Raw genomic sequence first — 16,380 nt, forward strand, 5'->3', positions numbered from 1 at the left:
GACCAATTCCTACCCTTTAAAAGTATAAAATGGAAATAGAACATATATACATATATTTATATACATAAATATTTAATATATATGAAATTAAAGATTGCTCTTTCATTATTTTTTAAAATTAGCTATTTTTTTTAATTTGTCACTCTTACCTTCCTGATCGTTGGCAGGTCCAGTCACGGTAAATCTGGAATCAGCAGCCCTTTCCAAACTGCTGATTTGGAGTGAAAGGGGCTGATTAAGTGCCTTCTGTTGTCCATATTGATAAATTAGTTCGTAATGACTATGTACAAAGTAAAAGATAAAACAAAATATTTCTACATCAACCAAGATAAAATTATACGTACCGGGTCTCTGCATACCTTAGACTTTAATAATCAGATTATCAGCAAAATTGTTGTTATTCTTTTGATAAAGTCTGTAGGGTATAGCTAATTATTCAGCCTAAACCTAGTATACATGTACTCAGAGTCACAGTAATAGAGAAGTATAGATTCAGAGCTTTAGATCATCTACTCCAAACACTTTATTTTCTAGATTAAGTAACTGAGTTCCAGAAAAGGTTAACAGTTCTCCAGGGTGATCCATAAAGTGAGAGGCATCATTTTTCCTCAGGTCCTCTGATTCCAATTAGAGCACTCTTTCCCCTGACCAAACTGCCTCATTGTAAATTTTGATGTTGATTATTATATTTATTACTTATTCTCTTTAGCTGTCACTCACTTTCAGGTGTCCAACATATCATGTGGCTTTTCCTAAAACTAACTTTAAATCTACTATAACTGGAGGTATCAGCAAAGATTAAGAAACAAACAGGAAAAAAAAACCGTGTCTTTAAAGCAGACTTTATAAATAAATTTTTGTGAAGTGAACTTTTGGGATGATCAAATACTAAAATGTATGGAAAACATTGGAAAACCTTATAGAACTATAAAAATGGCACCTATCATCCTCGTTATCCTTACTTCTGAAAAATCTGATCTCACATACCCTGACTCTACTTTGTAACTCGTCTCATGCTTATGTCCTCCTGAACTTGGATAACCGAAATTGGCCTTTGGACCAACTTCTTCACAGTGCCTTGAAGTATGCTTGCCAGATGCTTGCCATATTATGCAACTATGAAAGTCCCAGACAGTCTCCTTTGTATAGAGGAGAAATGATTTTAAATGCAATTCCATACAAATTATTAGAATTAAAACGTTGATACTTACATGGAATGACCACTGAAAGCAGCATGTTCCTCAGCTGTCTGTCCAAATGCATCTCGGCAAGAGAGATCAATATCATATTGAAGAAGAAGACTGACTACACCTGTTGGTTTACAACGGGCAGCAATCATCAGGGCTGTTCTAGAATAACAAAGAAACCATCGACATTTCAGAATTTAAAGGAGTCACACGTAATTAGATTTCTCTCGATATGTTGCAACAAGAGGATATCTCATATATGAGGTTATACGCATGTGCAACATGAATACTTCGTGAGGGATGAGTACTTTTTGTGCTTATATGCAGCATGAAAAATGGCAGTTAGGAAAAGAAGGAAAGACAGGATTGAGAGGGGTATTTTTTGTCCTCTTAGAGTTCTAGCAGGAACTGTCCAATTCAAGATTTTCATGACAACAAGAAGGTAGTGCATCAGAGTAACTTGTGTACAAAAGTGAAGAACTTTCAAGGGAGCCTACACCAAGTTTCCACTTGTTTACTAGCCTTGAAAGGAAAGTGGAGGCTCTTTGAAAGTAATGTTTATGGACAAGCTCATGTAACTGAAGAAAGGTTCATCACCAGATAGCTAGGACCATTGGATTTCAGGAAGGCCCATTAACCCATGAAGGCAGTTGATAAAGAGTTAGTGTGATTACAAGCTGCACTAGTAGAGAAAATATCCAAAATCGTGAAAACAGAGATCTTTTGAAGTTCCGAGTTTGTGTTATGTTGAATAATTCACTGTCTTTCTGCCTAAGGCAGTATTGTAGGTATATCAGTAATGTCACGTAGAGGTGTGCTGTTCCTTGATTACTTCGTGATAACTCATGGGGCAGCGAGGTGGTGCAGTGCATAGAGCACGAGTGCAGGAGTCAGGAGGACCTGAGCTCAAATCTCACCTCAGATACTTGACACTCACTAGGTGTGTGACCTTGGCCTAGTCACTTAACCCTAATTGTCTCATCCTGGGTCATCTCCAGTCATCCTGATGAATATCTGGTCACTGGATTCAGATGGTTCTGGAGGAGATGTGAGGCTGGCAACCTGCACAGCCCTCCCTCGCTCAAAATAAAGTCAATTGCAAGTCATGGCAGTATTGCCCTGATGGCATGGTCTTCCTCTGCAAGGAAGGGTGAACACTCACGCAGTGATAACCGATATAATAGGCTAACTCTGTGGAAGGTGGAAGTAGTGTCAAAAATATCCATGTAATGTAAATATATTATATGGGGAAATTATGGATATTTTAAGGTATATTCAAGTGTTAATAAACTCTTTATGGCAGGTAGAAATGTTGATTCTGTTTAAATGTTTTTCTCTGATCCAAAATCTCAATACCAAACATAGCAAAAGGAACGAGTACAATATATTTGGGGGTGGCGCGGAATAAAGGATTATGGGAAAGATTGAAACTGATGGAGTTATGAAATATAGTATTAGCTCTTAATATTATCCTATCTTTTAAAATATTAGGTTTGTTTTTTAAAAGATTATTTTTAGTTTTGCGATCCAAGATGATGGAGTAAGCAGTAAATCGCCATAACTCTCCAATATTCACCTCGAAACAACCATAAAATACTGCCCTCAAACAAATCCTGCCACAGCAGAACCATCAAAGGTATAGGGTGAAACAATCTTAGAGCCCCCAAACCTTGGAAGATTGACAGGGAAGTTCTTTCTCACTTAGGTAAAAGGGAGCATACTCCAGGACAGGAAGTATCCCAACAGGGCAGCAGCAAGCCTCATCTCAACAAAGCAATGGTAGATTCGGAGTCCCAGTATAGGGAGTGGGCAGACTCCAGTTCTAAGAACTGACATGCCTCAGAATAGACTCAGCCAAACAGGTAGGGTCTATCCCTACAGGTGATTAAGGAAACAGGCAGCCACCAATGGTTACAATGCCAAGAACTTCAGGGTACATCTAGGGAAACTCAAGAACACTCCACCAGTCGTAGCACATGACAAACATCAGCAGTAGAACTCCGGGACAGCATCAGGTAAGCTGCCAGAACCCTACTATCTGCAGCAGTGCCTTTCATTCCCACTCCCATCCCCCGAGCAAACCACCGTAAAAGAGGGCTCCCACACGAGTCAGCAAAACATTGCAGCACCAGGTAAACAGCCAGGACCTGGAGACCCTGCTACAAAATTCTGAAACAGTGCCCTTTCCACATTGTGAGCAGAGCTCAAATTGAAAAGAAAGGGGAAAAAAAGACGAGCAAAAAGTCATTGGAAAAAATGACCATAGGAAGTTATTGTGGCCACAAAGAATGTGGAGGAAAAAAATTCAGAGAAGGAGAATGACGCCAAAACACGTATAGGCAAAATCGCAAAGCAAAAAGAGAAGTGAGCTCAATCCCAGAGAGAGCTCATGGAAGAGCTCAGAAAGGAAATTAAAATCATATAAGAGAGGTAGAAGGAAAAGTGTGCAAAGAATTGAGCGATGAAAGAGAATTGTGACAATATAAAATACTTGGGAATCTCTCTTCCAATACAAACCAACCAACAATGAACACAATTACAAAACGTTTTTCACTCAAATCAAGTCAGATCTGAATAATCTAAAAAATATCAGTTATTCATTGGTAGGCCAAGTTAATATGATACAAATGACAATTCTACCAAAAGTAATATCTTACTCAGTGCCATACCAATCAAACTACCAAAATTATTGTATAGAAATTAAAAAATAAAATTCATCGGGATGAACAAAAGGTCCAGAATACCAAGGGAATTAATCAAAAATAATACAAGTGAAGGTGATCTATCTCTACCATATATAAAATTCTATTGTATAAATCGACAATCATCAAAGCCACTTGGGACAGGCTGAGAAACAGAGTGTAGGATTAGTGGAATATGTTTGGTATCAAAGAACCAGGGTCAATGACTACAGTAATCTTCTATATGAGAAATCCAAAGATTCCAGCTTCTGAATTCACTAGTTGACAAAAAATGCTGAGAAAACCGGGGGAAAAAGTCTCATGACAGAAAATGTTATTCACATCCAGAGAAACAATTATGGAGTCTGAATGGAGGTGGAAGCATACTATTTTCTCTCCCTTTTGGTTTTTTGTTTTTTCTGTCTTCAGATTTTCCTCTTTTATTCTGCTACTTCTGTCAAACATGAGCAGTGTAGAAATAGGTTGAATATGATTGTACATGTACAGCCTATATCAGTTTGCATAACATCCTGGGAAAGGGGGAGGCCCAGGAAGAAGAGCAATTTGAACTCAAAATTTGAAAACTGCAAAAAATTGAAAAGTAAAAATAAATAAATTTTAAAAGAATAAAAGAGAGAAAATGTGACAATGTAAGTGCTTTCATCGTCCTCAAATATTAAAAGAACCAGGAGAAGGCTTCAATGCCTTTCTTGGATCCTCTTTGTGGAATTTCTGGTATTAGGACAAAAATCCTGTAGCATAAGAAAGTATGGAAGGACTAAAATCTCAGCCAGTGGCATAAATATTCACAGTGATAAGGTCACAGGATCATGAAAGTCAGTCATCTTATTATTGTATTGATTTGTATTTGTCAGTGCACATATCCTTAAGAACAATGAAAGGAAGAAGAAGGAAAAATTACACACATCAATTCTCATGATTGACATGAAGATTATTTCATGTAGAGAATCAATTGCATCACGAGTACACAAAACAGCTATGTGATGATCTTAAGTCATTGAAAATCAAACAATGAAACCTGAGAAAATAAATCACTAATTGATGGTGGATGGCATGCCCACATGAATGGCTTTCTCTGCTGCAGAAGCATAAATAGTAGCCCTTTTCATAATTGATGTTTGTGCACATTGTCACCCTTTCTCAGTGATGAACAATTTCAATTATTGTTGCTCACTAAGAGTTCCCTGATTGAAGTTGTTCTTATTCCTCTAATAACAGTTACCTCTTTTTTTCTTGGAAGCTTTAATTACCGTACCTGTCAAGCCTATCCGATGTATTCACATTTGCTCCATTCTTTAAGAAAAGATCTACCATATCTCGGTTATTTTCTTTAACTGCAAGCAAAAGTGGTGTGCAGCCTTCCTGCAAAATCATATTAAAGATCAAGTTAAGGTATGCAAGAATTGTTTATATGATAGAATTCAGTTGAAGGCATGTTGTGAACATCCTGTGAACTTGCTAATGACATGCTAAGGAAGTAGGCTACAATGGAACTCTGGAATGAGAAGAGCAGGGCATAAATCCAGCTTCTGTTAGTTAATTTCCATGTGACCGTAAGTAAATTATTTCACTTCTTTGGGCCTTAATTTCCTCACATGTAAAATGAGGGAATGAAGTTAGATAGCCTCTGGGATTGCTTCCAGTTATTAATTTGTGATCAGGACGTAGAAAACCAGGATGTGTAAGAGATTTCCTAATCTTTTAGGGGTACCTTCCTTTCCTCTGTCTTCATGTCATGATCAATGATCGTCTGCGTGCAGTCACCCTTATTTCCCCAGTACTTGGCCAAGCTACAACTAAGTTCTGGTCAGTTTTCAAGTTGCCTAGTTCTCTTCATCCTTTCCCCTGAAGTGTGTTACAACCAGCCTCAAAACTCAAGAAAATCTTGCCTTAAGGTGGCTGAACCTTGAAGAAAGTCATTCTCTTGATATTTTCCCTCCCTTCACAACCCTCCTAATGTATATTTTGATTTTTATTTTCTTTCTTGAGCAGCAGTGACGAGGAGTCAAACCTTTTCTTAAAAATCAGGAGATACTCAATAAGTCTAGAAAGGAAACGGCATAGCGTGTAGGAAATAGAAAAAAAAAACACACCTACATACACTTAAGAATTTGTTCTTGTAAAATGTCTGTCTGCAGTTTTATGCTGAACAAATTTTTAACAGAATATTTTTTAAAACATTATGACATTTCTTCTTGACCAATTAACATTGTACTATCATAGGTAAAGGTTTATATGTAAAGTATTGCAGACAGATATTTGATGGAACCTTTGAATTCTGGGTACCAGACCTAATATAGCATGCAAAGAAAATTCTAGAGAGATAGATGTGGTGGACTGAATGGAGAGCCAAACTCAAAATCAGTGAAACAGAGATTCAAGGCCTGCTGCTGAGACACTTAGAGTGGCTAGGTGAGCCTGGGAAGTCACTTCACATTTCACCATTACAAACCATTCCCTAAGTCACGTTTTCATAACTTTTTGTGTGTGTGTGTCATGCACCCCTTTCCAGAATAATGCTTTTAAATACCTAAAATACAGAGAATGCAAAGGAAGCCAATAACATTGAAAGAACTATAAAATAAATGGTGATTTTTTTTGAAATTAATGGATCCCAGGTTAACAACCCTACTCGAAGATTAAATCTTAGAACAGGCCCTGGTCCAAAGCAGTCGAGGGAAGTTCCTCATTAAGAGTTCCGTTGTGAATGGAGTCTCCTCCCCGTTTTGCCTGGCCATCAGAAAATTCCCAAGGCCAATGAACTTTGACTAGAGATGGATTTTAAGATACTTGCATTAAAGAAATGCTTCCAAGAATATAATGTGCATTGGAAAATACCTGATTTACACATTTGATCTCAGAAAATATTTTCTCACACAAGAGGTAGACTTCTACCTTGTTTTTTGCTTCCATGTCTATTGTATGTCTAAGCAGCTTTGCTGCTATGGCTGTGTTAAGTCCAGAGGCAGCATAGTGAAGTGCAGTGTTGTCATGGGTATCCATCAGAGCAGGGTCTGCACCATAATCCAGCAGGATCCTTGCACACTCCTCCTGCTGACACTGTACTGCCTGTGAATGGAATGTAGAGAAAGAGACAATCAATACTCTAAAAAGTATTTAGTATACTAAAACATCATTAGTGATATTTAAATAATTTAGTAAAGCACATTTTCTTACTCCAAACGCATTCTATAGACCAGCAAGGTTAACTAGGGCATACCTTCATTAAAGATGTCTGATAGTTCTTGTCACGCAGGTTTATTTTGCATTTTCTCTCTACTAAGAGAGACACAACATCTGGATGGCCATTTGCAGAAGCCAGGTGTAGAGGTGTGCTATGAAAATGAGAGCTAAGTCAATGCTTGGTAATTACGAAAATCAAAATTGTACTCTTATTAGGTACTATACTTGTAACATAAAATGCATTATTGTTACTCCGCCTGAAATCGAAATCGCTGCCCAAATAAATATAAGTGGCCACCCTTCTCACCCGAGGACATCTACAATGTGCATTAGTTCTTCTGACCGGATATGATGAACAAAAACGTCTGGGAAATAAATAGCAGACTCAGAAGAACATTTCACTGGAAGAGAGCAGCATTTGCTCCCACCACGTCACTGAGAAAGAGTAAGTCAGCTGGAAGCAGACTACAAGTAAAAGGAAGGAGTTTCCCCTCCATTAAAAATGGGCAGGCAGGAGGGTCAGGGGTCACCAGCACTCAGAACTTGGGATCCAATCTCCAGGAGGCAGAGCCTGCGCCTGCTCTGGCCCAGGTGCTCAAAGGACAAGTTTTCCAAGGATTAGCCAAGGCACATGCAGACTCGTGGAGGGAGGGTGGAGGAGGGGGTGTCTTACACTGTTCCTGGGGGGGGCCATCCCTTCTCTCATCCCCAGCGCCCTCTCACCGCTTCTCTTTATCCAGATCGTCCACGTGTGCCTGGCCCAGCAGCAGCAGGTGCTGCACCCTGGCCACATCCCCGAAGGAGGCAGCTTTATGGATCTTCCCGAGGTCCTTCATTCTGATGACATAACCGGCACCTGGGACCAAGGGTCGGACCTCGCTGTCTCTCCTGGGAGAGGAGGAGCCAGATGGAGACCGCTCTCTCCTTCTCAAGATTTTGAAAATCTTCCTCATCCTGAGGGCGGGCTTCAGAGATGGTCTGGAGAACTCACTTGGAGACCCTCAGCCTTCTCCGGGAGCTCGCTTACTCTCCAAAACACTTCGATAGTCAGAGACTCCAAGGAAACTGCGTCCAAACAGGGCAACAGTTAGAAAGGAATCGATCCTGGAGATGCTTGGAGCCCTAGCAACGCCTCGAGGGAGACCGAAGTGCGCGTGAGCTTGACAGACGCTCAAGGCATGCGCACGCGCCCAACGGGAAAGATTAAGCCTGCACGAGTGCTCACGTGCCAGGTCCATTAACTCTCTGCTGGAAGGCTCCAAAGGTCATGATCGCGAGGGTGGCTGGGCCCAAGGCTGGCTGCTTCCCCTGCTAGAGGTTCTGCCGGGTCTCGCGCTGGGACAGGATGCATAGGGGCGGGGCTGTGAAGGGGTGGAGGAGACCTAATGGGAAAGCTGGAGCAGCTGGATTCAGAGGACTTGGATTCGAATGTCGAACTCCGGACTGGCTCTGTTGTTTCACTTGGGAAAGCACCTCCTCTCCCAGCCTCAGTTTCTGCGTCTGTAAAAGGAAGAGGTGATTCTCCATAGCCTGCCAAGGGTCTACAAGGCTTTAAGAATTCGTTGACGCCCCGACTGAAAACGAGTAGCATGTTACTACTCTGATGTCTGGTAGCCTAGGTTCCTCTTTGCTCTCATTCTTCCTTTTCCCTTCTGACCTTCAGGAGAGGAGGGCAATGATTCCTCAGGGACAGGCTGCCTGGCACGGGGAGGGTGGAGCTGGCCTTAGACAGGAAGCCCTGGGTTCAAGCCTAGCTTCTGCAAAATTATCATTGCCCTAGATATGTCCTAAGTAAGGGTAGGGGAAGAGTGGGTTGCAGCAGTTTCTTGGAAAAAGTGATGTTCGTTTTAGCTGATCATAAGAAAGGCTACGGTAATAGAATAATACAGTTTAAATCTCGCAAGTTAACAGTTCCATTCACCTCTGGGCTGCAGGGTCCCCATCCACAAGACTATGATAATAATGGGGGCTACATATTAAGAGGAATATTGATAAGTTAAGAGTTGTGATTATGGTTTGTCCTTCCTTCTGATAGAGGACCTTGACCTCAGTAAGAAGACAACATGACTTATACTTCAACTGGATTGGAGGGAGGGCTGTGCAAAGCCACCAGCTTGATTTTCTCCTCTGGAGCCATCTGAGTCCACTGGCTACATATCGATCAGCATGACTGGAGATGACCCAGCGTGTGCCGAGGAAACTTGTTCGTTTGAAATAAATGTCTTTTCAAATTCTCACTTTGAGTGAGGCAATGCCAGTTCAGTGAAGAAGCCTGTTTAAAAGGTAAATCAAAGGATATCTCCTTTAATGGAAATTAAAAAAAAAAATTCAACTCTCTTCTCTCCTGAAGAGAAACAATTATTATTTACATTCACTCTGAAGCCAGGATGGCCAAAAAATACTCATTAAGTGGTACTTCGTCAGCGACCTATAGTTCACTTAATCAGAGGCAGAGTGAATTGAGTTGAAGGCATTATCGTTAAGAAGCGAATCCAACCAGTAAATGTCCGGTAACTATGTAGGTTTGAGTCATGAAATCTCACCTTTCTCTGGGCAGAACCCCCTACAGGAAAGAGGTGATACCCTATGTCGGGGAGAAAAAGAGGAGAGAGGACAGGACGAGCTGAGTAGCCCAACTAGAACTGCTCAGCTTGGTCCCTATTGAGGTAAAGTGAGCTACTCACAGGCTTTGGTATCTCCTTTATTCTTGAGGAGCAATAGAACTTGAAGAAGATGATGACACGGCTTACCACTGAATTGGATTTCAATAAGGAATGGCTGTGCAAAGTCACCAGCTTCACTTTCTCCTCCAGAACCACCAGGGTTCTTTGGCCATATATGAATCAGGATGACTGGAGAAGGCTGAACTCAATTCAGAGACAAGTGATATGGATGAACTAAGAATGAATAAGACAGTTGAGGGACGGTATGATGTCTAATTTCAGATCCGTGAAGAGCTGCTGTGCTGACTTGGGTATCTCTAGAACAGATTGGTCAAATCAGTGATGAAAGGTGCCTAGTTGTGACTTTTATAAGAAAAATGAAAATTTATGGCAATGGAATGGATTGGTTGTGAGACAAGTTCCTTCAGGAGACACTGTCTGACTATGGGTGACTACTACAGACACAATTCTTACATTGACTGCAAGGTTGGACTCTGGAATTTATAATGTCTCTTCCGACAGGGATATTTTCATTCTCTGTGTTTGTATCGTCCTGTTGCAGACTTCCATTAGAATAGATCATGAAAGCTGCCTTGGTTTTGAAGGTACATATAATGCAGAGCAGATTGGCGATCTTTATTGATGTTACCTCAGGAAGTACTTGCAAAGGGGAATACAAACAGCTATGACCACATGGTCTTTGGCTTTTCCCCTTTTTTTCCTCTGCAGCTTTCCATTCATGATGTGAAATTTGTACTCTGCACTACTAACATTCATTCTGTTCATTCAGGTCCATGATCACTGGACTTCTGAATACAACAATAACGGATACTCACAAGATGATGTCCTTTTCTCCTCCTCCTCCTCCTCTCCCTTCTACTTTGCCTCCTTCTACTCCTCCTCCTCCTCCTTTTTCTCCTTTTTGTTCTTCTTCTTCTTCTTCTTCTTCTTCTTCTTCTTCTTCTTCTACTTCTTCATCATCAACATCATCATCATCTTCTTCTACTTCTTCTTCTTCTTCTTCTTCTTCTTCTTCTGTTTCTTCTACTTCTTTTCCCCTTTTCTTATCCCTCTCCCTCTTCCTTTACCTTTAACTTTTTCGCTCACTTTCCCTTTCCCTCTCTCTCTCTCCTCCCCCTCCTTCTTCTCTTTGCTCTCCTCCTTTTTATTCTCCTCCTTCGGTAATGGTAATTTAAATGTAAACATCTTTCCCATTCCTTAATATGATCTGCTGAGGTCACATTCTTCTTTGTCTCCTCCTCCTCCTCCACCTCCTCTTCCACTTCCTTCTCCTAGTCATCAAAAATATCCACCCATCACTTCCTAAAAGAGATCTCAAATTTGAAACTGCAAGGAACATTGTAGTCAAATTCCAGAATTATCAGGTGAATGAGAACATACTGCATGCATTCAGAAAGAAGCAGTTCAAATACCATGGAATTACAGTCAGGATCACGAAGGTCCTTGGAACTTCTACATTAAAAGGTCAGAGGCTTTGGGATATGCTATTCTGTAAGGCAAAGAAGGTTGGACTATATCCAAGGGTCAGGTACCCAGCAAAAATGAGGGTGATCTTTCAGTCAAGGAGATGGATATTAAATGAAAGAAGGGACTTCCAGATCTTCCTGATGAAAGGGCAGAGATTGATGGGAAATTTGACCTTCAAATACAAGACTCAAGGGAAGTATGAAAAAATAAACAAGAAAAACACATTTTAAAAAAATATCAGCTTATTCAATAAGAGAAAACTGTTGACATACCTATGTGGGACAACAATACTCTTCACAATCTTGACCATTTTATCTTTATTCTGACATTTAAAAATCTTGAAAATTTTATCTTTATAATGACATAGACAGAGGCTGTGGGTATAAACTAACAGATGTGACAAAAAAAGGAATTAAGTATCACAAAAAGATTGCAATGGGAGAAGGGCAAAGGAGGACGCAGAAAACTGTAAATTACTCCACTTAAGGAGACACAAAAATATATGGCTGTAAAGGGAAAGAATGGAGGGAGATGAGCATTGTTTTTACTTTGCTCTCATTAGATATGATTCAAGAAAGGAAGAACATACTCAGTTAAGTATGGAACCTAACTAGGCTCAGAAGCAGTAAGAAGAGGAAGGGGAAAGAAAAAGGACGGGGTCTTTAGAAGGGAAGGAAGACAAAGGGAGCACCTCTGCCCTTTCTGAGAATCAGAAAGGGGCAGCTCATCAGTGTCACTAATACCTACAGGGAGGAAGGAATGCAACCAATAGAAGGTGATATCTCAAACAAATTTCTTTCCTTCCTTCATTAATTGATTTCATCCGTTTCTGCTTTCATAGGCAGAGGGAAAGAGTGATAAAATGCATGATAATAATTTGATCGATTTCACGATGTTGTCTCACACATGTTCCATGAAAGAGAAGGAACATAAGGATTTGTAACAGGAATAACTTTCAGTTAGATATCTAAAATAAGGCTCCTTCCATTACAATGATTCAGTAATTGACATTCATCATTGCTCTGTATGATAAAAAATCAAGTTCCTCAAATGCCAGATTTAGGATTTTGCATTTCTTTTATCCAAAATCGATTGGAAGTAAATCATTTAGCAAGTAAATCATTTAGCCCTTAGTAGTCCTTTGCCGCCTGGGTACTGGAGTGCTCCCTATTCATGCTCTCCTCGTGACTTTATAGAAGGAATCTCATAGAATGGATCTTCTAAGCATTTTGAGATAGCTTTTCCACCTATCCTGAATGGGGCCCAGTTTGCTTGAACTGATGGCACTGCAACATCAAACTTTTATACTTTGAACTCAATAATTCTTCCACTATTCTTTTGAAATTTGATGGTAAAGGAAGTTTAGGTTACAATCTACTGACCACACTCCGGGTCTCACTTTTCCCATCCTTAAAAGAGATGTTCAGACTAGAAAACTTCTAAAAGTTTTAAATCAATGATAAAATGAAAATGCTACAGTTCTCCCAGAAAAGAGCTGTTTCTCAAGACGTGTATTAGGAAAGTTTAAGACAGTCATCATTTCATTGGTTTGCAGCTAAGATGATTGTACCAGAATAATGACTCTAAATATAGGACAAATTCTTATCTTCAACACCTAAGAGGAAAATAACTTTTGCAAAAGAGTGTTAGACTTCGAGTATGAAGAGCCCTAGATTGAAATACTGCTACTAAAACCTACTGAGTGTGATGATATGGGCGGGGGGGGGGGGGGAACATTTAACAAGTTCTCCTCACCTAAGTTCGATTCTGTAAAATGAATTGAACAATATGAATATTGCCCTCATAAGTGTGTTGCCAGTCTGAAGTGAGATAATGCAATGAAAGTCATTTGCACAGAACCCTACTATGCCTGTGCAAATAGTAGGTATTGTTACCTTTGTCATTACTGTAGGATGAATCAGTGTGGTGTCCCATCGATAGAGCAAAGGAAATGAAATATGCTGAAAGGCAGACAGTTTTACAGGCCTAAAAATCCAACCCACATCTTCAGATTGATGAAGCACCTTGAAGACCTATTCTTTGGGAAACCTGAGTCTGACCGAAATGTGAAATACGTGCAACTCCCTCGATTTACTTTTTCTCCGTATGCTTCTTGGCCCCTTGGAGTTTGTTTTGAATTACTAAGGAAAACTCAGAATATACAATTTAATCTTGAATAGCATTTTTTCCCCTTTTAATTGTATTCAGGTCCCGAATGATAGTAATGAAAAAGAAAAATATCTGCTGGACAAAATTGGAACCCTACAGTACAAAGTTGCTATGCTCAAACTGGAGCTAAATACAGTAAAAATTAAAGATCATGCAAAAGAAAATCAAGATCCAGAAGAAACTGAGGTTTGAAAAGAAAAGAAATATGGGCTTCAAGAGGAATTACAACTGAATGAAGGAGCAGTAACAAAAATCATATCCCAGTAGAGTGGACAAGTAAATGTTCGGACAGCTGAGAATGTAGTGTTGAACACTAAGGTAGAGAATGCAACAAAGAAAAATAGGAAAGGCTTGAGACAGAAACGAAATCATACCACCCCTTCTACTATTGAGGTCATGAACAAAGTGAGACATCGAAACTAGCCTTTGGACATACCTTTCAGGGAGAAAGAGATGAGTGACTTCATTTACAGGACAAACTAAACCATAACTTGTCTAGGTTAGGGAAAGGCAATTGTGTCCTTTGTCAAGAGCTCTCTACACCTAAAAGTAAAGCCAACAGTGTAAAAAAATGAGCTGTACCATGTACATGACTACCTTAGAGAAACGATAGCCATTTTGGAAAGCACACAGAGAGAAGTAAAACAGGCCCAACATAACGCAAAGAAACTTGAACACACAAAGCAAGTGTAAAAAGAAAAACTGAACAAATATATTGTCAAACATAAATCTATCCAAGAAAGATTAGCTTACATCTGGAGTGAAAATATATTACTTCAACAACAGCTTGAAGATACGCAAAACAAAGGCATCATTCAAGAACAGGTATGGAGTGATGACCAGGTAGAATGTATTGATGTCTTCAGCAAAGTTCGTGTTGATACTGAAAAACAAATTTTTAAGGTAGAAGAGAGAAATAAAGAGGTAATCAGTGAATATAATCCCTTAAGAGAACAAATGTGCAAATATGAAAATGGGAAAGCAGAAAAAGAGATAGCTCCTTATTTGTCATAGTTTGATAAGCATTTTCTTTTTAAAATGAAAATCAAAGTAATTTTAATCAAGATAAAAGAAGATTTGAATTTTCAGCCTGCAGATGATACAACCTTTCATTGAAAAAATACTGATATGTAGGAAAGGAGAATGAGAAACAATAATACGATGAATATGCTACTAAAATAATAATGTAGCACTGTGTAATAAAATATGAACCGAATCATTATAAGAAAAAAATAATTAAACAGAATGTAATAGAATATAGATATTTAAATAACTAAATGGAAATAATTTCAAATATGAAACTGATAGAATAAAAATAAAATTAAAAAGAAAAGTATGAAAATAAAATTTAAAAATCATTATTCAAATAAGATGACTCTTTTTGATAATGAAATTATGTAGCCCATGAAATGTGGCTTTCATAAATACACGTAGGGTTAATCCCTTGTGCATAAATACTGATGAATTGATGTCTCTAATAATATGCCTACTTTTCCATTTTAATTCTGCCATGGAATAAATTACATGAAATGCTATACCTGAAGAAAATCCTGAAAAATTATGCTAGCAATTATGGAATAATTGAAATGGTACATCTGAATTTTGATTGTGTGGAATAATATAGTTACACTTTTCATAATTACTTGAAAATATTTATCAGTCGATCTATGTTCAATTCAAAACACTTGGAAATAATTTTAGAAATATTAATCCCTGGATCATATTTTTAATGTTATTCCAAATGCTGTCCACTATGTCCCTTTAAAATTTAGGACGGTGATGCTGTTCAAAGATATTATGATTCTGCATTAAGGATAAGTATTTTTTCTACATTAATATTTCCAATTAAAAAATGTTCTTTGCATTGCCACTCCATATTTTTATCTCACTATTTTTTCTCTGTTTTACTAACACTTCTTGCTAAATGCACACAATTGTAGTTTCTTGAATGATTGCCTTTTATTTTTTGAAGATGGTTAGTCTTTTGTGGTATGATAGCAGTTCTTATTATTTGAGATTTCTTCGCACATGCAGTGGGAGGCCAGACTACAACAAATTGTGCTGGGTAAAAAAAATTTCGTATAATAATATATATATTTAATTTTAATATATACGATCATGTGATTGAATCTCATGATTTCATGCTAGAACTTAATTTGTTTTTAGGCATTCAATTCATTATGCCAATTTTTCCTTTCACAATTTTATATTGGCTTCCTTTAGTTTATGTTTCCTTTCTAAAACTTCCTAGACTTTAGTTAAATTTTTTTTTACATGATACTTAATTTTATCTAATGATGGAAAAATATTAATTTCTTTTGCTTTTCAGTTTTATTTGCTATTAATAATATGTACAATAATTTATTGTCTAGTGAAATAAATAGGATTTTATAGCATATCTGTATATATCTATAAAAATACAACTGTGTATTGGTGTTGTGTGTAAATACACACACGTATGTATGCAGTTTTGCTACATTAGGGCATGAAATGAAATGAAATGATTTCCCTTTACTTAAGTGGTGGAATTAACATATTTTCCCCTTTTTCTGCCTATTGACTGCAGCCAAGAGCGTACTTCCTATTCTAGCAGAAAAAGGAATTGAATTGTATGTTTGCCAAGGACAGTTCAAGATGTGAATGATAGCGAATGATCTTTTTTTCTGTTTTTCTTTTCTTTTTTCTTTTTTTTTTCTTTTGGCTTCCAGAAATCCAAATCAATCTGTTCATGTGTTTTTACCAAGCTTGACTAGCGTATCAGTGCACATGTTCATCCTTCAGGGAAAACTATGGGAGTAAAGAAAACGCAATTTTTACAATAGATGTCCTTATTCAAATAAAGTACTCTACCTTTTTGAAAAATGGAAAGAGAAACCCTAAAGTTTCTATGTAGAATAGGAACCTATAAATTCTTCCTTTCCATTGCCCCATCTTCCATGTGAATTGCACTAAAACAAATTTTAGCCCCTAGGTGGCCTTGGAGGTGTT

The 16,380-nt window shown here is 38.4% G+C and overlaps 1 protein-coding gene across 1 annotated transcript in view; it reads right to left on the reverse strand.

Moving 5' to 3' along the window:
* Nucleotides 1-8,025, reverse strand: part of LOC140522092 (uncharacterized) — a 55,736-nt gene extending 47,711 nt beyond the window's left edge. The window contains exons 1-6 of the mRNA XM_072637125.1: nucleotides 7,796-8,025; nucleotides 7,110-7,224; nucleotides 6,728-6,958; nucleotides 5,145-5,251; nucleotides 1,212-1,349; nucleotides 150-280 (exon numbers count right to left, since the gene is read on the reverse strand). Coding sequence (XP_072493226.1) covers nucleotides 150-280; nucleotides 1,212-1,349; nucleotides 5,145-5,251; nucleotides 6,728-6,958; nucleotides 7,110-7,224; nucleotides 7,796-8,025 — 952 coding nt within the window. The remainder of the gene's footprint in view (nucleotides 1-149; nucleotides 281-1,211; nucleotides 1,350-5,144; nucleotides 5,252-6,727; nucleotides 6,959-7,109; nucleotides 7,225-7,795) is intronic.
* Between the last annotated feature and the right edge of the window lie 8,355 nt (nucleotides 8,026-16,380).

Source organism: Notamacropus eugenii, chromosome 2 (assembly GCF_028372415.1).
Source record: "Notamacropus eugenii isolate mMacEug1 chromosome 2, mMacEug1.pri_v2, whole genome shotgun sequence".
Taxonomy (NCBI): Eukaryota; Metazoa; Chordata; class Mammalia; order Diprotodontia; family Macropodidae; genus Notamacropus; species Notamacropus eugenii.